General features: G+C 34.9%; 2 protein-coding genes across 2 annotated transcripts in view; one reads left to right on the top strand and one right to left on the bottom strand.

Moving 5' to 3' along the window:
* LOC137655638 (arginine kinase Met e 2) overlaps positions 1 to 22836 on the top strand; it is a 98303-nt gene that overhangs the window by 22237 nt on the left and 53230 nt on the right. The gene's annotated exons all lie outside the window — the stretch shown is intronic.
* LOC137655636 (arginine kinase-like) lies at positions 2580 to 10930 on the bottom strand. The gene is made up of 4 exons (XM_068389561.1): positions 10497 to 10930; positions 7623 to 7839; positions 4842 to 5232; positions 2580 to 2739 (listed from the first exon to the last, which is right to left on the bottom strand). The coding sequence occupies exons 1-4, from the start codon at positions 10823 to 10825 to the stop codon at positions 2609 to 2611; spliced, it is 1068 nt and encodes a 355-aa protein (XP_068245662.1). The 5' UTR covers positions 10826 to 10930; the 3' UTR covers positions 2580 to 2608.

Here is a 22836-nt window from a genome sequence, read left to right as displayed (position 1 = left end):
CTCTTTACCTTGAAACACATCACTTGGCAACTCAAACATGCCGGTTGGAGTTGCTATTTAGCCATTTATTTTTGTGCCAAAGATATTTTTAGGGGAGAATTAACTTTATTTACATTATCATTTAATTATTAGTCATAAAATTGTGTGTGTGTATATATATATATATATATATATATATATATATATATATATATATATATATATATATATATATATATTATTGTAGGCTATATATACAGATATATCATTAAACTCTCTATCTCTATACTTATTATTATCTCATCACACAGTCACAACTCTAGGTCAATCAAATAATCATTGCAACTTTCTGATACATCAAAGTAAACAAAACAATCTCATCATCCTTTGTACATCAACATCGAAATCCCAAACTCAGCATCGACTTGAGTTTGTCTAGTGTACAGTAGTGGCTGATTACATAACACTAGACAGTGGTTGATATGAGTCATTGCTCGGTAGTGAGAGAGAGAGAGAGAGAGAGAGAGAGAGAGAGAGAGAGAGAGAGAGAGAGAGAGACTGATAGCGATTGCAGAGCAAAGTTTCAACAGTTATTTCTGGTCTTAACTGGATATTGAACTGAAGGGCAACAAATACACACACACAAACATTATCTATCTGTTTATATATATATATATAATTTATATATATATATATATATATATATATATATATATATATATATATATATATATATATATATATAAATGTGTGTGTGTTTTGTGTACCTTCTACTCTTTTTTTTCGTATGTTTGATCAAATAAGTATTTCCTATTTCTTTACGCACGAACAATATATGAAAAAGGAGAGAGAGAGAGAGAGAGAGAGAGAGAGAGAGAGAGAGAGAGAGAGAGAGAGATAGAGAGAGAGATGCCTACTTTTTTTAAAAGCGAAATTTCAAAGCTTTGCGTGCATAGTTCTGAGCGCAGGCAAAGATGTTATTAAAAATGCAACTTGGAATTTAGAACCCGTAATAACTGGAACTATTTGGATTCTGTCAGAGACCAAGTTTGGCTATGCCATTCAGTAAAGCTTCTGTTAAAAAAGTATTTTATTTTCATTGAATAAATCCCAATGCTTTGTCAGTATTGTTTTGAAACATAGGTAAAAGAACAGTTAAATTTCTTGTAATAGTAAATATCTTGTAACTAATGTTTATTTAACAATTTCAAATTAATTGAATATATCCCAATGCTTTGTCAGTATTGTTTTGAAACATCGGTAAAAGAACAGTTAAATTTCTTGTAATAGTAAATATCTTGTAACTAATGTTTGTTTAACAATTTTAAATTAAAGATGTAAAGAATATTAATTTTTTTATTGGGTAAAAGTCAAAGTAACCAATGTAATATCGTCTGATTTAAAAGAAATATCATGCAACTGGCTAGTCGATGTTCAATTGTTTTACTATTGTAAATAAATAAATGCTAAAGATTTACATCGTTCTAAACTTATTTCAGGTACAAACATGCATTAGAAAAACATGCAAAGTAATATATTGAATTTGGATATTTGTCTTGTTCTTCCACTGAGAAAATTTTGTATTTTGGTTAGGCCTATATGTGTAAAATTCATATTGAGAGAGAGAGAGAGAGAGAGAGAGAGAGAGAGAGAGAGAGAGAGAGAGAGAGAGAGCTTTTAGTAGCAACTTTGAAACTATTCTATAACACAAATCTCTGTTGAAAACTCGTATGATAACCCACTACTGGGTCTAGGGTTTGATTTTCTTTTATCCTTCTTCACTAAAGGTTTTATTTCCTCAAAGTTTTCTAATCCAATAGATATATAATTAAGAGGCTTTATAATTTTATAAGTTCTTCAGTGTGCTGTGGATATACTGATAGCTTCTGAAATCAGTATTTGGTAATTTTCATATTTTTTTCCAGTGCAAAAACATAAGCTTTCGTTAAGCTTTAGTTAAAAAGCTCACTTAGATCCGTCATGAATTATTATACAGTATAGGAAACATCCTCTTTAGAGCTATCATAATTTATACAATTGGGTTTATTTAGTTGATAATAGAACGTTATTTAGACATGGGATTTAAACACTTTAAAAATAAAAAGGGAACTCGAATAAAACTACTCTTTGTTATTAAATTAATTGTTTATTGTTTGGTAACAATAATGTCTTTTCATCTATCTAGAGCAAAAATAGTATAATCTGGCGATGACAGCTATTAGCAAGAGCCTAAGATGCCAGTAGGAAGTGCTGTTTAGGCCTATTCCTTCATGGCACGGCTGTTGCAGAGTCCTGAACGTCGGAGGACAAGCCCTTTTTGAGAGACACCAACGAGAAGGACTCCCTCGAAAGGGCTCCTTTTCGTAAGTTTAGCTTAGTGAGGATTATTTTGAGTGACTAGGTCATCCCATGCAATTCGGGACGAAGAAGAATAACCAATTCCTCCAACCTCCTTGACGTTCAAACACTCGATTTACTGGTCTTTTTTACTATAAAAATAAGGAGTTTTTTTCGCATTGAATGGTTTGGTGGAAGATGCGTTGAAAAAATAATATGTTTCTCCTCTAATATAAATTTATATAACTTCTCTTGTTTTCTTAAAAAAAAACTCAGAATGGGCGACTGCTTCTTACATGCCGTGCTTCTTCTGGAGGGCTACGTCCTCAGCGTACAGGGTATTGACACCGTCAATCATGCACTGGACGAGCTCAACCTCGGAGTAACCCAGGCGATGCTTGTTGGAGATATCGTAAGTGTGACCTACGAGGAATTGCAGGAGAGAGAAAGAAAACGGGTGTCAGAAAACGGAAGACAGATAGTGGAGTTACGAGAATGCACAATACAGACAAAAATAACAGACAAAATAAGACAATATAGGCTTATTCAGAGCGAGAAAAGGAAGCTAAAAACAGCAATAATAGAGTAACTAAAGAAGATAATAGGAAAACAATAATAGCATAGAAGTAATGCATAATTTTGCTCTAATACAACAGACAACTATTTTTTTTCTAAAAATATAACCTACCTTTCCTAGCTAAAAGAAAAAAAATATACCTATATGTAATGTATATTTTGTCACTTTTTGTAAATACAGTAGTGTCGTTATAATAAGCACTCGTCTCGTCTGCAATTTTTTTTCGTTATACAAGTTAATGGTAGCAAATTTTGAGATTTATCAGTATACTGTACTTTGAAAATACATCGTTATTATTATTTTTTTTTTTGTATATCCATTTCATGAATAGATAGACATTCGAGATATAGCCTACGTGGTTCGCCGGTATCTTTCGATTAGCAAATTTATTGAGAAACGCGAAATTTTGTTATTACTTTGTTGTACAATGGCTTGTTGTTCGTGTATGCTCATTTTAATATGAAAATATGTATAGCAAGACTGAATAAGGTATATATAAAAAAATGATTTGTTAATTGAATATAATTCACTCGTATCAAAACAAGGGGAAACGCTATTTTTTGCTATATTTTTTTCCACTTTGCTGTAGATAAACAGAAAATATGTCGTAATATTATTTTACAATGTTTTGAAAATCTGTATAAAATTTTCCACTACGAGTATGCTGAAGTAATTTGTATGTCAAAATGCAAATGACAAGACTTGTGAAATATTATCGAGTACAATAGTTGGATTAAGCTAATATTGTCTGTATTAGAAACTTATTTCAAATACTATACACCGTCGTATAGACAAATAAAGAGTTTATTAAATACTGTAAAATCGTCATTTAAAGAACGGGGTTTTCAAATATGATATTGCACTTATAGAAACTGCAATTATGCATAAATACTGGGATTTATCAAATATTGTAGATTGACATATATTTTTTTCGTTTAACTTGATACTAGAATACCTATATAAAACAATATAAATACTGTTTTTTAACTGTCTCGTTCGGAGTTTTTCTGTTCAGGCTGTTGGCACAACAAGTAAAACAAATTTCTTTTCTTTCTTCTGTGTCCTTACAGTTTCTCATTCTATTTTATCCTGCGATGCATAATGAAATCCAAAATCTCTCTATTAGTATTCATCAGTATACAAGAGCCTTTGACAAAGTGATTTCTTTCATACAATCTGTTTAGTATGAAATGATCCCGTTTGATACGATTAGTGTATGAGTCTGTGTGATCCTGTCTGATGTGTTAGCCTCAATCCTGTGTATTGTTTTAGAGAAAAAAACAAAGCAATCCTGCAGTTGGTTGAAGTTTGATTCGATCATTCAAAGCGTTTGAATGGATATCCTTTGATTAGACCCAATGTTATTTATTTATCAATCTGGAGCTGATTGGTGGCTGGCTAAAATTGATTAGCTGAACATCAGCACTGGCCCTCTGGACTCTGTCTTCCCAACAGAGACTGGACTGCCATGGCGGGTGTCGGTCTAATGTCTTTGCATTTCAAACTCTGGTATCTAAACTGTCTTCCTAACAGTGATAAGACTGAATCTACTTTGCCTAGGTGTCTGAATTTCCAAGTGTTGGATCTAGACTGTGTTCCTAACAGTGATAAGACTGAATCTGCCTTACCAGGTGTCTTTGGATTTCAAACTGTTGGATCTAGACTGTCTTCCTAACAGTGATGAGACTGAATCTGGTTTTCCTGGTGTCAGTGAATTCCAAACTGTTTGATCTAGACTGTCTTCCTAACAGTGATGAGACTGAATCTGCCTTACCAGGTGTCTTTGGATTTCAAACTGTTGGATCTAAACTGTCTTCCTAACAGTGATAAGACTGAATCAGCTTTTCCAGGTGTCTTTGAATTCCAAACTAGTATTATCTATATTTTCTAAAGTTCTATCTCTAAGGCACAATCAAAGAAAAAGAAACATGATGTTCCCAGTACTCACCAGTCTGACCGCCAGATTCACCGCGGGTACCACGGGGCTGAACCTTGAGCTCTTCACATCTCTTCTTGAGGGCTTCAAGACCTTCCTTGGTCCAGCCGGGCAAGTCAACGTGGACTGAGGCCCTCATGCCGGTGCCAAGGTTGGTAGGGCAGGAGTGGACATAACCGTACTTGGGGTCGAGCATGAACTCCTTGCCGGACTCAGCCTTGACGGAGTCGCCGACAGCCTTGATGCCGCGGGCAAGGCGCTCGAAGACGCCCCTGACGTCACCGCCCTTCTGCATGGAGATGATCCTGAGCTGATCCTCCTCGTTGACCCAGACCAAGAAGGTCTTCTCAGCGTTGTGGTAGATACCGCGACCTTCAGGCCAGTCGCGCTCCATACCTGCGACCTGCAACCAGACAAAGGGCGCTCTGTTAGCGGATATAAGGGCGAGAGAGAGAGAGAGAGAGAGAGAGAGAGAGAGAGAGAGAGAGAGAGAGAGAGGTGGGGGGAATATGACACACGTGTCAGTATGGAAAAAGTGCGAAACTAATGAAATGAAAGGAGTTCAGAGACGGCAGAAGACTAAAATCTACATGAAATTAGCCCCTTGAATACGACACGGTTTGTCAACATGTAAAAAGTGCGAAGCTAATTATATGAAAGGAGTTTAAAGAAGACCAAAATCTACATGAAATTAGCTAAAAAATACGACACGGTTTGCCAGAATAGAAAAAAGTGCGAAATTAATTTTGTAGAAGGAATTTAGAGATGATAAATGACTAAAATCTACATGGAATAAGCATAAAAAGTGCGAGACTAATTATGTAGAAAGAGTTAAGAGACGGTAAAATGTCCAAATCTACATGGGTGAAACTTATTGTGTAGAAGGAGTTTAGAGATGACAAAAGACCAAATTCTACACGAAGTAGGAAATAAAAAAATCTAGGGAAAAATACGATACGGTTTGTCAGCATAGAAAAATAGTGAACCTAATCGTGTATAAAGAGTATAGAGATGGCAAAAGAACAATTATCAACATGAAAGTAGTCAGGAAAATACGCCATAGTTTGTCAGCATAGAAAAAGGTGCGATACTAATTAATTAAAATGGAATTCGAGACGGCAAAAAACAAAAACCTACTTGAAATTTACAAAGTATAAAATATATGTCAATGATTTTTTCCGCCATAGAAAAATACTACAAAATTAAACATGATTAAATGAAAAGTATAAAAAAAAAAGTTACGTAGTCACTCATAGCATCTAGGTTGATATTGTGAGATGAATTATGCAATTGTTTGACGTTATATATACAAATTTCGAACGGTTTCATGTTTTCAAGGTAGAGCACTCTACAGACAAACAACAAGCGGAGAGATCAATTTAGTATTATTGATGTTGAACAGTTTTCTTGCTTTCAGACTTCAAGTAATGCAAGCAGCAATGATTGTGTTTGATTTTGTATAACTTCATCGCATAGTCACCTAAATTTCTTATAAGTTCAAGTGATCACTTTAGATTTCTTAAAAGTTTAAGAGATCACTACTGCTGATATTGAACTATTCTGTTTCTTTAAAAAAAATCAGGTAGCGCAAGGATTGTTTGATTTTCTATAGTTTTATCGCAAGTTCCCTTTAAATTATACTTTTCATAATTGAGATCAAGATGTAACCTTATATAGTAAATTAATGTTTTATGTCCTCTGAGTTATGATATGAAAAAAATATTAACACAAACGGAAAGTTATCTTGCTCATATTGAAAATTTTTTCGTGAATTCGGTGAATACAGTATATAAATTACAGTAGTTTTGCCTTTAAAATATCTCTCGTATTTGTAAGCGAATTTAAAAATTATGTTTATATTTTAGTGGATGTTTATTATACCTTAATTTCATCTGTTGTTTAGTACAATAGATTCTTTAATAAAATAAGTTCCAGTATCATTTGATGTTCTTCGCTGTAAACCGTAAAAATTGCGTTATTATTATTACTATTTTACCTTGATTTCATCTGTTGTTTGGTATCAAAGGCTTTAGTAAAATACGCTCAGTAGCATTCGATGTTCTTAAAAAAATACTGATTCCTATCAATTCTCGAGTGTTTTTAAAGTGAAAGGTTCTAATTTACTGGCGTAATACTCTAATATTAATTATACATCAGTACCATGTGTGCTTCAAACCTACGAAGATATAGATCGCCAGCAAAATATTAAAACACGTTACAGTATCATTCGATGCTCTTCGTTCTAAGCCAAACATTGAGTTGTTTCAAGTCTCTTCAACTCTTTCTTCTGAAATTAATGTTACTTGTACATTTAGTACCACACGAAATTGGTCCTGAACTGCTAATAATTTTACTTTAATATTACTTTAATAAGACGCAGGCCTACATGGCTGAGGACTATGAAGCGCGAAGTAGATGATGATGAATGGAGAAGTATTGCATTAAAAGCTCAAGATAGAGATGACTGGCAAAATCTAATCGAGGCCCTTTGCGCCCATAGGCGTTGGAGGAGATGATGTTGATGATGATGATTACCCCAAGAAGACCTAGCCCTTCTCCTCTAATATTACTTTAATAAGACCCAGTCCTACATGGCTGAGGAGTATGAAGCGCGAAGTAGATGACGATGAATGGAGAAGTATTGAATTAAAAAGCTCAAGACTGGCGAAATCAAACCGAGGCCCTTTGCGTCAAAAGGCGTAAGAGGAGATAATGATAATGATGATGATTGCTAGTACATTAAGTACCCCACGAAGACCTAGCCCAAGCCCTTCTCCTCCTCCTCCTGCTCACCTGAAGGTTGCGATCACCAGACATGAAGAGGAAGTGGTCATCAACGAGCTGCTGGCGGACGGCCTCGTCCATGCCAGTCAGGGGGTAGTAGTTGCCAGCGAGATCACCGCTGAGCTTGGAGAAGGCGCTCTTCATGAGGTTCTCAACACCGACGCGCTGTTCCTTGGTGATGCCAGGGGAGAGACCGAAGCCATCAATGCTGCGGCCGACACGGATCCTGCAGGAGGGGGGAGAGAATAAAAAGGGCGTGAGACGCTTGGGGTAGGATACTTGGTCGATGTCGATTTTGTGTTTATTCTGAGCGAGAGAGAGAAAGTTGCAAGGATTTTGGATATCTCAAAGACTTCTTAGAGAGAAAGTTACAAGGATTTTGGATGTCTCAGAGGTTTTTGAGAGAGAGAGAGAGAGAGAGAGAGAGAGAGAGAGAGAGAGAGAGAGAGAGAGAGAGAGAGAGAGAGAGAGAGAGAGTTACAAGGATTTTGGAAGTCTCAAAGACTTTTTACTCCATCCGCGGAGACTCCATTTGCTCTTGGGTATAGCAAAATTAGTTAAACGTTTAGAGAGTTTTTATAATCTTGTCTAACTTATTCTTGAATGAGAGAGAGAGAGAGAGAGAGAGAGAGAGAGAGAGAGAGAGAGAGAGAGAGAGAGAGAGAGAGACAGTCTTGAAACTAGTTTACTAAATGCCTCAAGAATTTTGTATTTCATAATTCGCCATAGAAACAGAGATTATGGTCACAGCTAATCTTCTGTATTTTGGAATAAACCAAGTGAAGGGAATTACGTTAATTGGGAATTAACAATGACTATCTTTGTATCCTTTGCAAATTTAATTAGATTAAAAATTTGGTGTAACTGGAAATTGTAACATATACAGTATGTAATGGTGTACTATCTGCTAAGTAGACTAAATTACGTAAAGTGCAAAAAACTTCGATTAAATGATAAAGACGATTTTTACAAGTAATCGCATTGAAATAATTCACACTCTTGCTGATAAGAGTATTTTTTTAAGTTTTTCTTTATTTCCGGAAAGAGGACACTCCTAAAGCATTGTTCTCTAGTCTTGGGTAGTGCCATAGCCATTGCACTATGGTCTTTCACTGTCTTAGGTTAGAAATTTCTTGCTTGAGGGTACACTCAAGCACACTATTCTATGTTTCCTTATTTCCTTTCTCCACAGGGCTATTTCCTTATTGGAGCCATTGGGCTTATAGCATCCTGCTTTTCCAACTTGGGTTGTAGCTTGGCTAGTAATAATAGTAGTGAATGGTTAACGCTGCTAGATAATGCTAGAGTTACGTAGCTATCTGATTTCAGATGACCAAGAGGGAATTAAATGTTTTCCAACGTCTAGGTAATATAATATTTTAGATTAGCTTTCTTAAATTTAACTCGATAGCTTTGCAAAAGAACTAGAAATTAGATTTAGAAATTAATTTTGGATGTTTTGAACTAATCCTAGGTTTGATGTTACAATTGATATACAGTTTTGCGATTGCAAAGTTCAGTTCTGTTAAATACTGAAGTATAAAATGATTACTTTTTAAAAGATTATAAAGTGTGAAGCAAAGAGTTTATTAAATTGAGGTTTTACTTTTGAAATAGTTTCAGCTGAAAAAAAAAAGTTTCATTTAACTGGGATCGTAATCTTTATTTTTTTTCATTAAAACTGAGCCTTTTCGAAGGCCTCTGTTTTAATTTCGTGTTCCATAAGCAATCTTGCACTGAATATCCTAGGTTTGACACTTATAAAAAACATAATTTCAATTGGAGATTCTCCGTAAAAATATTCTGTTCTCAGCCGTATTTCAGTAAAATATAGGCGACCGTAAGTTAACCTTACATTGTTATCATCTTTTACAGGATGGTGACCGTAATATCACTCTACGTCAATATATCCTTTTTAAAACGGTAAATGCCTGGCAACCTTTATCCCATGATTTTTACCATGTTTTACGGCAATTTATTTAACTGTGTAGTTAAATTTTTTCGTCTCGATAAGTGGTCACTTATAAATTAATGTTATAGAAGAAAACTTTTATATTCTTTCAAACTTATGACCGCTGTTTGCACTTCGATTTAGAAATGATAGAAAAAGGTCTTTGTCTTCGGATTGCTAATTGCTAAGTAAAATTATAACTGTTGTTTGCACTTCGATTAAGAAATGATAAAAACGTTCTTTGCCTTAGATTTGATAATTGCCAAGTAAAATTAAGACCGCTGTTTGCACTTTAAGAAATGATAAAAAAGTCTTTGCCTTCGGTTTGATAATTGCCAAGTAAAATTAAGACCGCTGTTTGCACTTTTAGAAATGATAAAAAAAAAGTCTTTGTCTTCGGATTGATAATTGCCAAGTAAAATTAAGACATCTGTTTGCACTTTTAGAAATCATAAAAAAGGTCTTTGTCTTCGGATTGATAAATGCCAAGTAGAACTTCACCCAAAACGTCAAGAAGGACATTTTCTGCTCTTGGTTTTGAAACTGCCTCGACAGACTAAAGTCTTCTGAACGCAAATTTACGTTGTTTGAAGTGTTATATACCTACATCATTGGATCATAATTGTATTTTCCTTTTCATTAATGTGGTAGAAGTGTTTGTTTATATGAATGAATCTATTTTTTTAAGTATTTTATAAAATTTTGGTGTTAGTGTGGTTTATTCATGTTTTGGTTTAATGTTATTTTTCTATTGTTGGCTTTTAATGGCTTCTGAACGTTGGTTTCCATATTATATAAGTTTCAGTAGTGTTGAAAAGTAGAAACGGATATATTTTTTCGCATTCGCACTGTTTCATTGTTCTGCCACATTGTCTGAGCTGAGGATTCGTGTGCTAGTGTGGACCCGTGGTCTAAAACTCCCCCATACTCACCTGACGGAGTGGACGGGGACTTCGGAGTTGATGTTGCCCTTGATCTTGTCGACTTCCATGTCGGAGGTGTGGACGGCATCGGGGGAGATGCCATGGTATTCCTGGATGATGGGATCGAAGACATCCTTGAAATCCTTGTAGGAGTCCCAGTCACCGGCGTAGATACCGCAGTGCTGGTTGTCGAACTCAACGGCGCAAGCAATGGCCTGCCTGAGGGTGAAGCCGGAGGTGGCGGTCTTGTGGCCGGAGAGCTTATCCCAGCGCTCCTTGGTGACGTGCTTGGCCACCAGAGAGTGGGCGCTCTGGATGTTGGGGAATGGTTCGCCCATCTTGTCTTTGGTTTGTTGGTTTGAGAAAAGGGGGTGAAAAAGAGATGAGGAGAGTTACTCAACTGAGCACCTTGCAGGGCAACAGATTTAGTAGCTCTGAGGAGTCCCTGGCTTCAGGAGTCCTCTATATAGGCTGTCGCTCGCCTAGGGCGGGCTGCCACCACCTAGCGTGCGAACCGGCCCTCCGAAATAGCTCTGTTGGCACTCTTCCAGGGGCCTTCTCTGCCAACAGGCACAAGTGTTTCCGTGGCGCGGGTGTGGTGGGGGTCCTGGAGGGGGGGGGGGGTGTAGGGGTAGATATTTGTATGCGAGGAACCTTAGTAGCTATACCTATACACCTTGCCCGTCGATAGAATGAAATTCACTCTGTACAGGGAGCTACAATATTATTATTATTATTAACTTGAGGAAAACACTATCTATGCTGAGTGTAAGAATCTTGGGTATTAGAAGTCCACAGTTATATATTGTTATATATTTTGAAAACATGGCTTTCGACTTTGTTCAGAGTGTGAAATTTGTGTTTTTTAAATATATGATAATATTTAACTGTGAATATTTACCTAAAATTATTATTATTGTTATTATTATTATTATTATTATTATTATTATTATTATTATTATTAAAGTTTTGAAACTCCACAAACTAACACAATTCCCTCGTAGCAAAAAAAAAAAAAACAACAACTCCAAAGAAATAGAAAAACACTTGCTCCTGCTGTCTCTTCAAATAAAATATAGTGAAACCGAATGAAACAAAAAAGAAACAGTGTTCTTTCTTTTTCACAGTGAGAGATCAACTTGATTTCCTTTGCATTTCAACACCACTTGCAGTCTTTTGTTTATTTCAACGAGGCAGGGCAGTTTGTGTTTCAATATATAACTCTTAGACAGTATTGGGCTGTGACGAGGTGGAAAATTATGATGGTCAGGAAAAACGTTTTGAATTAAATAATTAATTAATTGATCTTTTGCATGTTTCTTTTAATACATACGTAATCAGGATATTATTATTATTATTATTATTATTATTATTATTATTATTATTATTATTATTATTATTATTATTAAAAGTAGTAGTAATAGTAGTAGTAGTAGTAGTAGTAGTAGTGGTAGTAGTAGCCAAGCTTGAACTCTAGTAGGAAAAGCAGGATGTATAGCTGTAAGTCTAAGGGCTCTGTTATTATTATTATTATTATTATTATTATTATTATTATTATTATTATTATTATTATTATTATTATTATTATTTTAAGCCAAGCTAAAACTCTAGCAGAAAAAGCAGGATTTATAGATCTAAGTCCAAGGACAGTGTTATTATTATTATTATTATTATTATTATTATTATTATTATTATTTATTACTACTACTACTACTACTACTACTACTACTACTACTACTACTACTACTAGCCAAGTTAGTTGGGAAAATAGGATGCTATAAGCCCAAGGACTCCAATAGGAGAAAATAACTGCAATGAAAGGGAAGAAGCAAATGAATAAACCTGGGTCATCCTTGTATATATGCTAGCTTACATAACACTAATACATATCTCCCCATTCTTAGGCCTATCAATTCGTCTATTATAGGTAGTAGGTTGGCCCGGGCACCAGCCACCCGTTGAGATACTACCGCTAGAGAGTCATTGGGACCTTTGACTGGCCAGACAGTACTACATTGAATCCTTCTCTCTGGTTACGGTTCATTTTCCATTTGCCTATACATACACCAAATAGTCTGGCCTATTCCTTACATATTCTCCTCTGTCCTCTGTCCTCATACAACTGACAACGCTGAGATTACCAAACAGTTATTCTTCACCCAAGGGGTTAACTACTGTACTTTGATTGTTCAGTGGCTACTTTCCTCTTGGCAAGGGTAGAGGAGACTCTTTAGCTATGGCAAGCAGCTCATCTAGGAGAAGGACACTCCAAAATCAAACCACTGTTCTCTTGTCTTGGGTAGTGCCATAACCTCTGTACCATGGTCTTCCACTGTCTTGGGTTAGAGTTCTCTTGCTTGAGGGTACACTCAGGCACACTATTCTATCTAATTCCTCTTCCTCTTGTTTTTTTAAAGTTTTCATAGTTTATATAGGCAATATTTATTTTAATATTGTCACTGTTCTTAAGACATTCTACTTTTCCTTTCCTCACTTAGCTATTTTCCCTGGGCTTATAGCATCCTGCTTTTCCAACTAGGGTTGTAGCTTAGTAAGTAATAATAATACTAATAACATATACCGAATAGTCTGGCCTATTCTTTACATATTCTCCTCTGTCTTCATACACCTGACAACACTGAGATTACCAATCAGTTCTTCTTCCCTCATTGGGTTATCTGCTGCACTGTAAGTGTTAGTGGCTACTTTCCCTTTGGTAAGGGTAAAAGAGCCCCTTTAGCTATGGAAAGCAGCTCTTCTAGAAGGACACTCCAAAATCAAACCGTTGTTCTCTAGTCTTGGCCAGTGCCTTAGCCTCTGTACCATGGTCTTTCACTATTCTATGTTATTTCTCTACCTCTTTTTTTTGAAGTTTTATTGGTTTATATATGAAAGAATGATTTTAATGTTATTGTTTTTAAAATATCTTTTTCTATTGTTAATTACTTCACTTGTAGTTTATTTATTTCCGTATTTCTTTTCCTCACTGGGCTCTTTTCCCTGTTGGAGTCCTTGGGCTTATAGCATCTTGCTTTTCCAATTAGGGTTGTAGATTAGCAAATAATAATTATAATAATAATAATAATAATAATAATGATAATGATAATAATACACGACATATGTTGCGCAAACAATTTATCTTAACATATTTAACCCATTTTTTTGCCATTCAAATTCAACTTCCAAACTTCCTTGTATATATTATTTGAAATGGATGGGTTTTGATGGCCATGAAGTCTGAAGTTCACGTAGAGGGGCTTGAAACACTGCTGATGAGCGCTTTTGACGTTTTCCTTCCCTTATGGAATGTGTTTTTCAAAACACAATTACAGTATTTCAGTTTAGGTAGCTTGACCCTGTTCTCTTCAAGATTAAGTTTTGTAATTGTTCATTTATATATGAATACTATAGTCCATTTCTTTTAGTGATGCATATTTGCACTGACTCGCGGCGGTGCCCTTTTAGCTCGGAAAAGTTTCCGGATCGCTGATTGGTTGGAATTATCTTGTCCAACCAATCAGCGATCCGGAAACTCTTTTAGCTCGGAAAAGTTTCCGGATCGCTGATTGGTTAGAATTATCTCGTCCAACCAATCAGCGATCCGGAAACTCTTTTAGCTGGGAAAAGTTTCCGGATCGCTGATTGGTTAGAATTATCTTGTCCAACCAATCAGCGATCCGGAAACTTTTCCGAGCTAAAAGGGCACCGCCGCGAGTCGGTGCAAATATGCATCGCTAAAAGAAATGGACTATAGTGTACGTGACCCGGCTAGATATTTATATTGATATGCATAAACACACACACACATAGATTCAATCCTTCCCACCCCCTCCCCCCCTTTCTTAATTGCAATCACTTTCATCAGGGTATGACTATTTTCTCTCTCTCTACCCGAGGGATAGGGAGAAACTGAGTAGTTATAAGTTTGGTAATGCTGCTGAGTGTGACTAGAATATATATATATATATATATATATATATATATATATATATATATATATATATATATATATATATATATATAGCCAGACATTTAATCTATCATAAAGGTAAGATGTATCATGTTTTATATATATATATATATATATATATATATATACAAGTTATATATATATATATATATATATATATATATATATATACAAGTTATATATATATATATATATATATATATATATATATATACAAGTTATATATATATATATATATATATATATATATATATATATATATATATATATATATATATATATATAAAACATGATACATCTTACCTTTATGATAGATTAAATGTCTGGATATATATATATATATATATATATATATATATATATATATATATATATATATATATATATATATATATATAAATATATATATATATAAATATATATATATATAAAATGTATATAGTTGAGATGTATCATGTTTCATATTCATCGCACGTCTTTGTATAAAAATATATACATAAGGACGGCCTTTCTTACACATGGTTTATTTGTGTAGCTTAACGAACCTTGCTACGGAGAGAGAGAGTGTGGGGAGGTAATATGATGCTATGTATGGTTAGAAATACGGCAAGCACTCTAAGGATGAAAATAGCTCACTATGGAGGGGGAAGATCCTACAACTTGTGGGCCGTGTATCCTAACTCGCATATCAATCCATTTTTCTTCTCTAATCTTGGGTAGTGCCATAACCTCTGTACCATGGTCTTCCACTGTCTTGGGTTAGAGATCTCTTGCTTGAGGGTACACTCGGGCACACTATTTTATCTAATTTCTCTTCCTCCGGTTTTGTTAAAGTTTTTATAGTTTATTTAAGAAATATTCATTTCAATGTTGTTACTTGTCGTAAGATATTTTATTTTTCCTTGTTTCCTTTCCTCACTGGGCTATTTTCCCTGTTGGAGCCCCTGGGCTTATAGCATTCTGCTTTTCCAACTAGGGTTGTAGCCTAGCAAGTAATAATAATAATAATAATAATAATAATAATAATAATAATAATAATAATAAGAGTTATTGGGTCTTTTGACTAACCAGATAGTACTACTTTGGATCCCTTCTCTGGTTACGGCTCATTTCTCCTTTAATGTTTTATTTATATACCTTTCTGAGTGGGAATACCTTAACGTAGCGTTAAGGTTTGTGTATCCCCGTGCAAACCAGGAGGGTTACTGATGGTGGTATATTTTGGTCTGACCGCTCAGAGCGAACCAACCTAGTATGTGTGGCCATGACGAGTACAGCCTCGCTGATCATGACGGTACGCAAAACCTTTCATCTAGTTAAGGTATCCCCACTCAGAAAGGGATATATTTGTGTGTGTGTGTATATATATATAAATATATATATATATATATATATATATATATATATATATATATATATATATATATATATATATATGTATATATATATGTATATATATATATATATATATATATATATATATTTATATATATATATATATATATATATATATATATATATATATATATAGAGAGAGAGAGAGAGAGAGAGAGAGAGAGAGAGAGAGAGAGAGAGAGAGGAGAGAGAGAGAGAGAGAGAGAGAGAGGGGTATCCCCACTCAGAAATAGATATATTTGTGTGTGTGTATGTATATATATATATATATATATATATATATATATATATATATATATATATATATATATATGTATATATATATACATATATATACTGTATACACAGTATATATTATTATTATTATTATTATTATTATTATTATTATCTGGGAAAACAAAAAACACCCATTGAATTCTCTTATTGAGGTACAGTTGCCTTCATTAATTCCGGTACACTTCATAGAAAGCTAAGGAGACGTCATTGTACCTTAATCAGTGAAGCCAACTGTACTTGGGAATCGAGTACCTATATATAATAAAAAACAAATTGGAATTAGTATCAATATTGTTATTATTATTATCATAATTGTTTTTATTACCATTATTATGACAAGACAAACGGGAAAAGCAGAATTCTGCCAAGCTAAAGGGTTTCAATAGAGAAAAAACTATTTTCATAATAGATTATTTAATAGAAATAACGAACTATGAACCCAATTAAGATGAACAAATAGATTAAATAGTTAATTAAGAGATACGCTATAGACTTACTGGTGTTAATCTGCTCAATAGTAGAAGTATTTGCACCCATACTCCATTTCTTTTAGCTAGTCATATTTGCACCGACTCGCAGCGGTGCCCTTTTAGCTCGGAAAAGTTTCCTGATCGCTGATTGGTTGGACAAGATAATTCAAACGAATCAGCGACCAGGAAACTTTTCCGAGCTAAAAGGGCACCGTTGCGAGTCGGTGCAAATATGCATCGCTAAAAGAAATGGACTATAGTTTATTATTATTATTATTATTATTATTATTATTATTATTATTACCAGCTAAGTTGCAACCTTAATTAGATAACTAGGATGATATAAGCATAAGGGCTCCAACAGGGAAAAACAGCGCATTGGGGAAAGGAAAAAAGAAAATAAATAAAGTAAAAGAGAAGAAATGAACAATTAATATAACATATTTTAAGAACAATAACAACATTAAAACAAACCTTTCATATATTAACAATGAAGAAAGCCTTGAGAGAGAGAGAGAGAGAGAGAGAGAGAGAGAGAGAGAGAGAGAGAGCAAGTTTGCGCCACCACGCACACACATGATGTATTGATTGTCCTTGTTGCTGCAGTACCATAACGTTACTCTTTTGTTTCTTTGACTGGTTTCTAGGAACACAGGAATACAATAACAAACTCTGCCCGCCGAAATTTCTTTCCTTTGTATATATATATATTTATATATATTTATACACATGCATACAGTATATATATATACACACACATATATATATATATATATATATATATATATAAATATAAATAAATATATATATAAATATATACATACAGTATAAATTATATGTATACATATATATACACATACATACAGTATATGATTATATATATGTATATATAAATATATATATATATATATATATATATATATATATATATATATATATATATATATCCGTTTCCTGTAACAATAATAACGCCAGATGAAAACATCAAAGCAGAGAAAGCAACTCCTTAATGTTAAGAAAAATAAAACTGCTACTGCATTGCTTGCTTCATACACATCCAGTAAGAAGGCGCATTTTCCGTGTGTCTTAAGTTTTTATACAGGCTGCATCCTTCCCCTTTATTTTGCATGCATTCTATTCTGGTGCCTCCTGGATTTCAGGGTCCTAACCTTTTCAGACTATAGTCCATTTCTTTTAGCGAGTCATATTTGCACCGACTCGCAGCGGTGCCCTTTTAGCTCGGAAAAGTTTCCTGATAGCTGATTGGTTGGACAAGATAATTCTAACCAATCAGCGACCAGGAAACTTTTCTGAGCTAAAAGGGCACCGTTGCGAGTCGGTGAAAATATGACTCGCTAAATGAGATGGACTAAAGTTCAGTCCTTGCTAGGCCTTCATTTCTTTCTACTCTGAATTTTACACTCTAAGGGTTGTGGCGGCCGATGTGATAACGTCCCTGACTGGTAATTGCCAGACTGGGGTTCGAGTCTCGCTCAAACTCATTAGTTTCTTTGTTTGCAACAACCTCACCATGCTTGTGAGTCATTGCCTGGCCCTCCTTAGTCCTAGCTTGTGCGGAGAGGGGTTAGGGCGCTGATCATGTGTATATATGGTCAGTCTCTAGGGCATTGCCCTGCGTGACAGGGCACTGTCACTGTCCCTTGCCTCTGTCATTCATGAGCGGCATTTGAATCTTTAAACTATCTGTAATTTGCTGTTCTTTATTCTTTCCACATGACCGAACTGGTTCAAAATATTCCGGTGTACCCTTTCAGTTGTGTTAATCTTTCCAGGACTTCTGTTTAAAGGTTTAAAGGCCGCTCATGAATGGCAGGAGCAAGGGACAGTGACATCGCCCTATCGAGCAGGACAATGCCCTAGAGACTGACCATATACACATATAATCATCGCCCAAGCCCCCTCTCCACCGAAGAGGGCCAGGCAATGGCTGCTGATGGCTCAGCAGATAGACCTATAGGCTCCCCCAAAACCCCCATCCTTTGCTCACAAGGATGGTGAGGTTCCAGTGACCAAAGAAACTAATGAGTTTGAGCTGGATTTGAACACCAGTCTGGCGTTTACCAGTCAGGGACGTTACCACATCGGCCACCACAACTTATCCTATAGTTTCTTCTTACACCACAATTAGTATCCAAAAAGTTCACCTCTACACTATAAGTTTTGTCCCTTTTATTTCAAGGTCCAAGAAGCTTAGTTGGTTTAATAATACCACTTTAGCGTCCACAGACAATTCAAATATCTTCCCAACATTTTGCACACCACCTGTTTCCTTTTTCGTTTATCTTACTCTGTGACACATCAACATCTCGGCATCATCAACTTCTAATACCAATGAACCACTTTCTATTCTTCAAAATTCATACTAACATTCATTATTGCATCTTCCTGATTTCCATTTACCAGCATCACCTTACTCTTGTTTATATTTACTCAACTCTATCTTCTTGGAAACGCCAACGACACTATAATCTTTAACCTTGTAAGGTCAAATTCAACATCACCTGAATTCTTCAAGTTCAGATTCACACTCATTTTATTATTATTATTATTATTACTATCCAAGCTACAACCCTAGTTGGAAAAGCAAGATGCTATAAGCCCAGGGGCCCCAATAGGGAAAAATAGCCCAGTGAGGATAGGAAATAAGGAAATAAATAAATGAAGAGAACAAATTAACAATAAATCATTCTAAAAAAGGCAACAACGTCAAAACAGATATGTCATAAACTATTAACAACGTCAAAAACCAATATGTCATATATAAACTATAAAAAGACTCAATGTCCGCCTGGTCAACAAAAAAAGCATTTGCTCCAGCTTTGAATTTTTGAAGTTCTACTGATTCAACTACCCGATTAGGAAGATCATTCCACAACTTGGTAACAGCTGGAATAAAACTTCTAGAGTACTGCGTAGTATTGAGCCTCAGGATGGAGAAGGCCTGGCTATTAGAATTAACTGCTTGCCTAGTATTACTATTTACTATTATTGACGGACAATGCAACTCTACGAAAGACATAACAGATGAATGGTAGTGTTTTCGTGAAGGTTCACGTGTGCAGGGGCCGGGTTTGATGCATCTGGCACTGATTTCACTTAAAACAATTATTAATTCTGTAATTCAACAATTATTGCTCTTCTACCTTCTGGTCTTTATCATAATCTTTCTATTGAAGCCATTCTTTTTCAAGTAACAGCAAATTTAACATTAAGGTTTTGGGCCAGTAATATTAACACCACACACCCTGTGTCCTTTGGGCCATGAACAGGCAACCCTTTTCACTATTTGTCTTGTCTCTTCAAGTAAGATTAATGGAGATTTTTTTTAAGTGTGGTTTTTTTGTCTGTTGCAGCTGTCATTTGTTCTGAAGATCCAGACATGATCACAATGGAAATTTACTTTATAATCTGGATGTCTCTTGTAACAGATCCTTGGGTTGTCTGATGCCTGGCTCAGCTTAGTACAGAGCAGTTCTAACAAAACTCGTTGGATTAATGCAGGAAAATACAATGGTGCATTGCTTTACAAGTATACATTGTCTCACACACACACGCACACACACTCAGGATGTTCTTAGCCTATAGGAAACGTCCCTGCCTATAGTCCATTTCTTTTAGCGATGCATATTTGCACCGACTCGCAGCGGTGCCCTTTTAGCTCGGAAAAGTTTCCGGATCGCTGATTGGTTGGAATTATCTTGTCCAACCAATCAGCGATCCGGAAACTTATCCGAGCTAAAAGGGCACCGCTGCGAGTCGGTGCATATATGCATCGCTAAAACAAATGGACTATAGTGATTTACCGGACTGGGGTTCGAGTCCCGCTCAAGCTCTATATTTTCTAGTAATGTCCGCAACCTCACCATCTCTATGAGCAGCCTTTGCCTGGCTCTCCCTGGCCATAGCTTGGGTGGAGAGGGGGCTTGATTGTGATATGTATATATGGTGAGTCTCTAGGGCATTGTCACTGTCCCTTACCTCTGCCATTCATGACTGACCTTTAAACCAACAGGTAAGTAATAGGTTGGCCAGGGCACCAGCCACCCGTTGAGATGATACTGCTAAAGAGTTATGGGGTCCTTTGGCTGGCCTGACAGTACTACATTCGATTCTTCTTTCTGGTTACGGTTCTTTTTTCCTTTGCCTACACAGACACCGAATAGCCTGGCCTATTCTTTATTATTATTATTATTATTATTATTTGCTAAGCTGCAACCCTAGTTGGAAAAGCAGGATGCTATAAGCCCAGGGGCTCCAACAGGGAAAACAGCCCAGTGGGGAAAGGAAACAAGAAAAAAATTAATTGTTTTAAGAACAGCAACAATCTTAAAATAAATATTTCCTATATAAACTATAAAAACTTTAACAAAACAAGGAGGAGGAGAAACAAGAGAGAACAGTGTGCCCGAGTGTACCCTCAAGCATTCCCTTCTGTCCTCATACACCTGTCAACACTGAGATTACCAAACAATTCTTCATGGTTTTTTTTACAAGTGTCTATGGGATGGCTCTAAGGGCGAGTCGTATCAGCCTTGGATTACTCAAGACTGAGTTTGCCCACACGGAGGACATCAGGAGATGCCAAAGGGCGTGCACGAGTTCGATATGCCGTTTGAGCGGGCTAATGACTCTTACAGCTTTTCCTCGAGGATGTGTCACAGATAGTTGGGAAAAGGGAACCGACAAAGAAGTTGAATGGAAACAGAACCATATCTAATAAGACTTCTGCTTCCCAAGTCTCTTATCATTTGAGATTTATCTTCACTTGAAAACCAGCAAATTTGGATGGTCCGTCAAACTACTTGGGATATGGGGTTGAAAATATAGATAAATGTGTGTATATATATACACACACACACACACATATATATATATATATATATATATATATATATATATATATATATACTGTATATATATATATATATATATATATATATATATATACTGTGTATATATATATATATATATATATATATATATATATATATATACTGTATATATGTGTATATATATACGTATATATATAATATATAATTATATATATAATGTATATACATATATAATATATATATATATATATATATATATATATATATATATATATATATTTATATATATAATATATGAAATATATATATATATTTATATATATAAATGTGTATATATATATATATATATATATATATATATATATATATATATATATACTGTATATATATATATATATATATATATATATATATATATACACACGTTTATATATATACAGTGTGCGTTATAATTACTAAAGAGATTCATTCTCTCAAGATTTCAAAGCATCTTAGTGTGTGTCATTTAGAATATTCATGAAGTACAGACCATTTCGAAATGAAAGTCGGAAAAGAAAAAGAAGAGAAAGAGAGAAACAGAAAAAGAATAATCACAACAATTTCTCTCTCTCTCTCTCTCTCTCTCTCTCTCTCTCTCTCTCTCTCTCTCTCTCGTGGTTACTTGGCCACTGTGGCCATAACAAGTGACCAACGCACGTTGGCTTATTTCCGCGCTCGACTGCCCAACAATGTTTTGACTTTTTTCTTTTTTTTTCTGTTGCTCTTTTTTTTTATTGTTAACTAGACATTTTAAAGTTACGACTTTGACCTCAAGGACGGGTGTACTTTATAAGTTCCTTTGAATTATTAGGGTTATCATCATCATCATTATTATTATTATTATTATTATTATTATTATTACTTACTGGAAAAGCAGAATGCTATAAGCCCAGAGGCTCTAACAGGGAAAATAGCCCAGTGAGGAAAGGAAACAAGGAAAAATAATACATTTTAAGAAAAATGTATTAAAATGCACGAAAGCGCTAGGTACTGAAATATTTCATCATTTCCTACTGGCTTTTCCGGTACATTCAGTCATGTGGTCTTTGTAACAGTAAAGTAGGATACTGGGCTAACAATTGATTTAATAAGAGATGGAGGAAATTTCATAGTAGTAAAACTCAACTGAACTGTCATTTACAGGCTATGAGAAAGGTTTTAATTCTGTCAAAACTTCAGCAGTAATGAAAGCCCTTCAAGGACAAGGTATAGATTAATCTTATAATGGAACACTTGAAGGTATCTATAGAGGAAGTACGGCAATCATAAAGCAACATAAAGATAGTGAAAAAATTCCGGTTGAGAAAGGAGTTAGACAGGGAGACCCCATCTCTCCTAAATCAAAA

The sequence above is a fragment of the Palaemon carinicauda genome, chromosome 16, assembly GCF_036898095.1.
Source record: "Palaemon carinicauda isolate YSFRI2023 chromosome 16, ASM3689809v2, whole genome shotgun sequence".
Taxonomy (NCBI): domain Eukaryota; kingdom Metazoa; phylum Arthropoda; class Malacostraca; order Decapoda; family Palaemonidae; genus Palaemon; species Palaemon carinicauda.
Note: the sequence above shows the minus strand (reverse complement) of the source record. Positions and strands in the feature narration are given on the sequence as shown.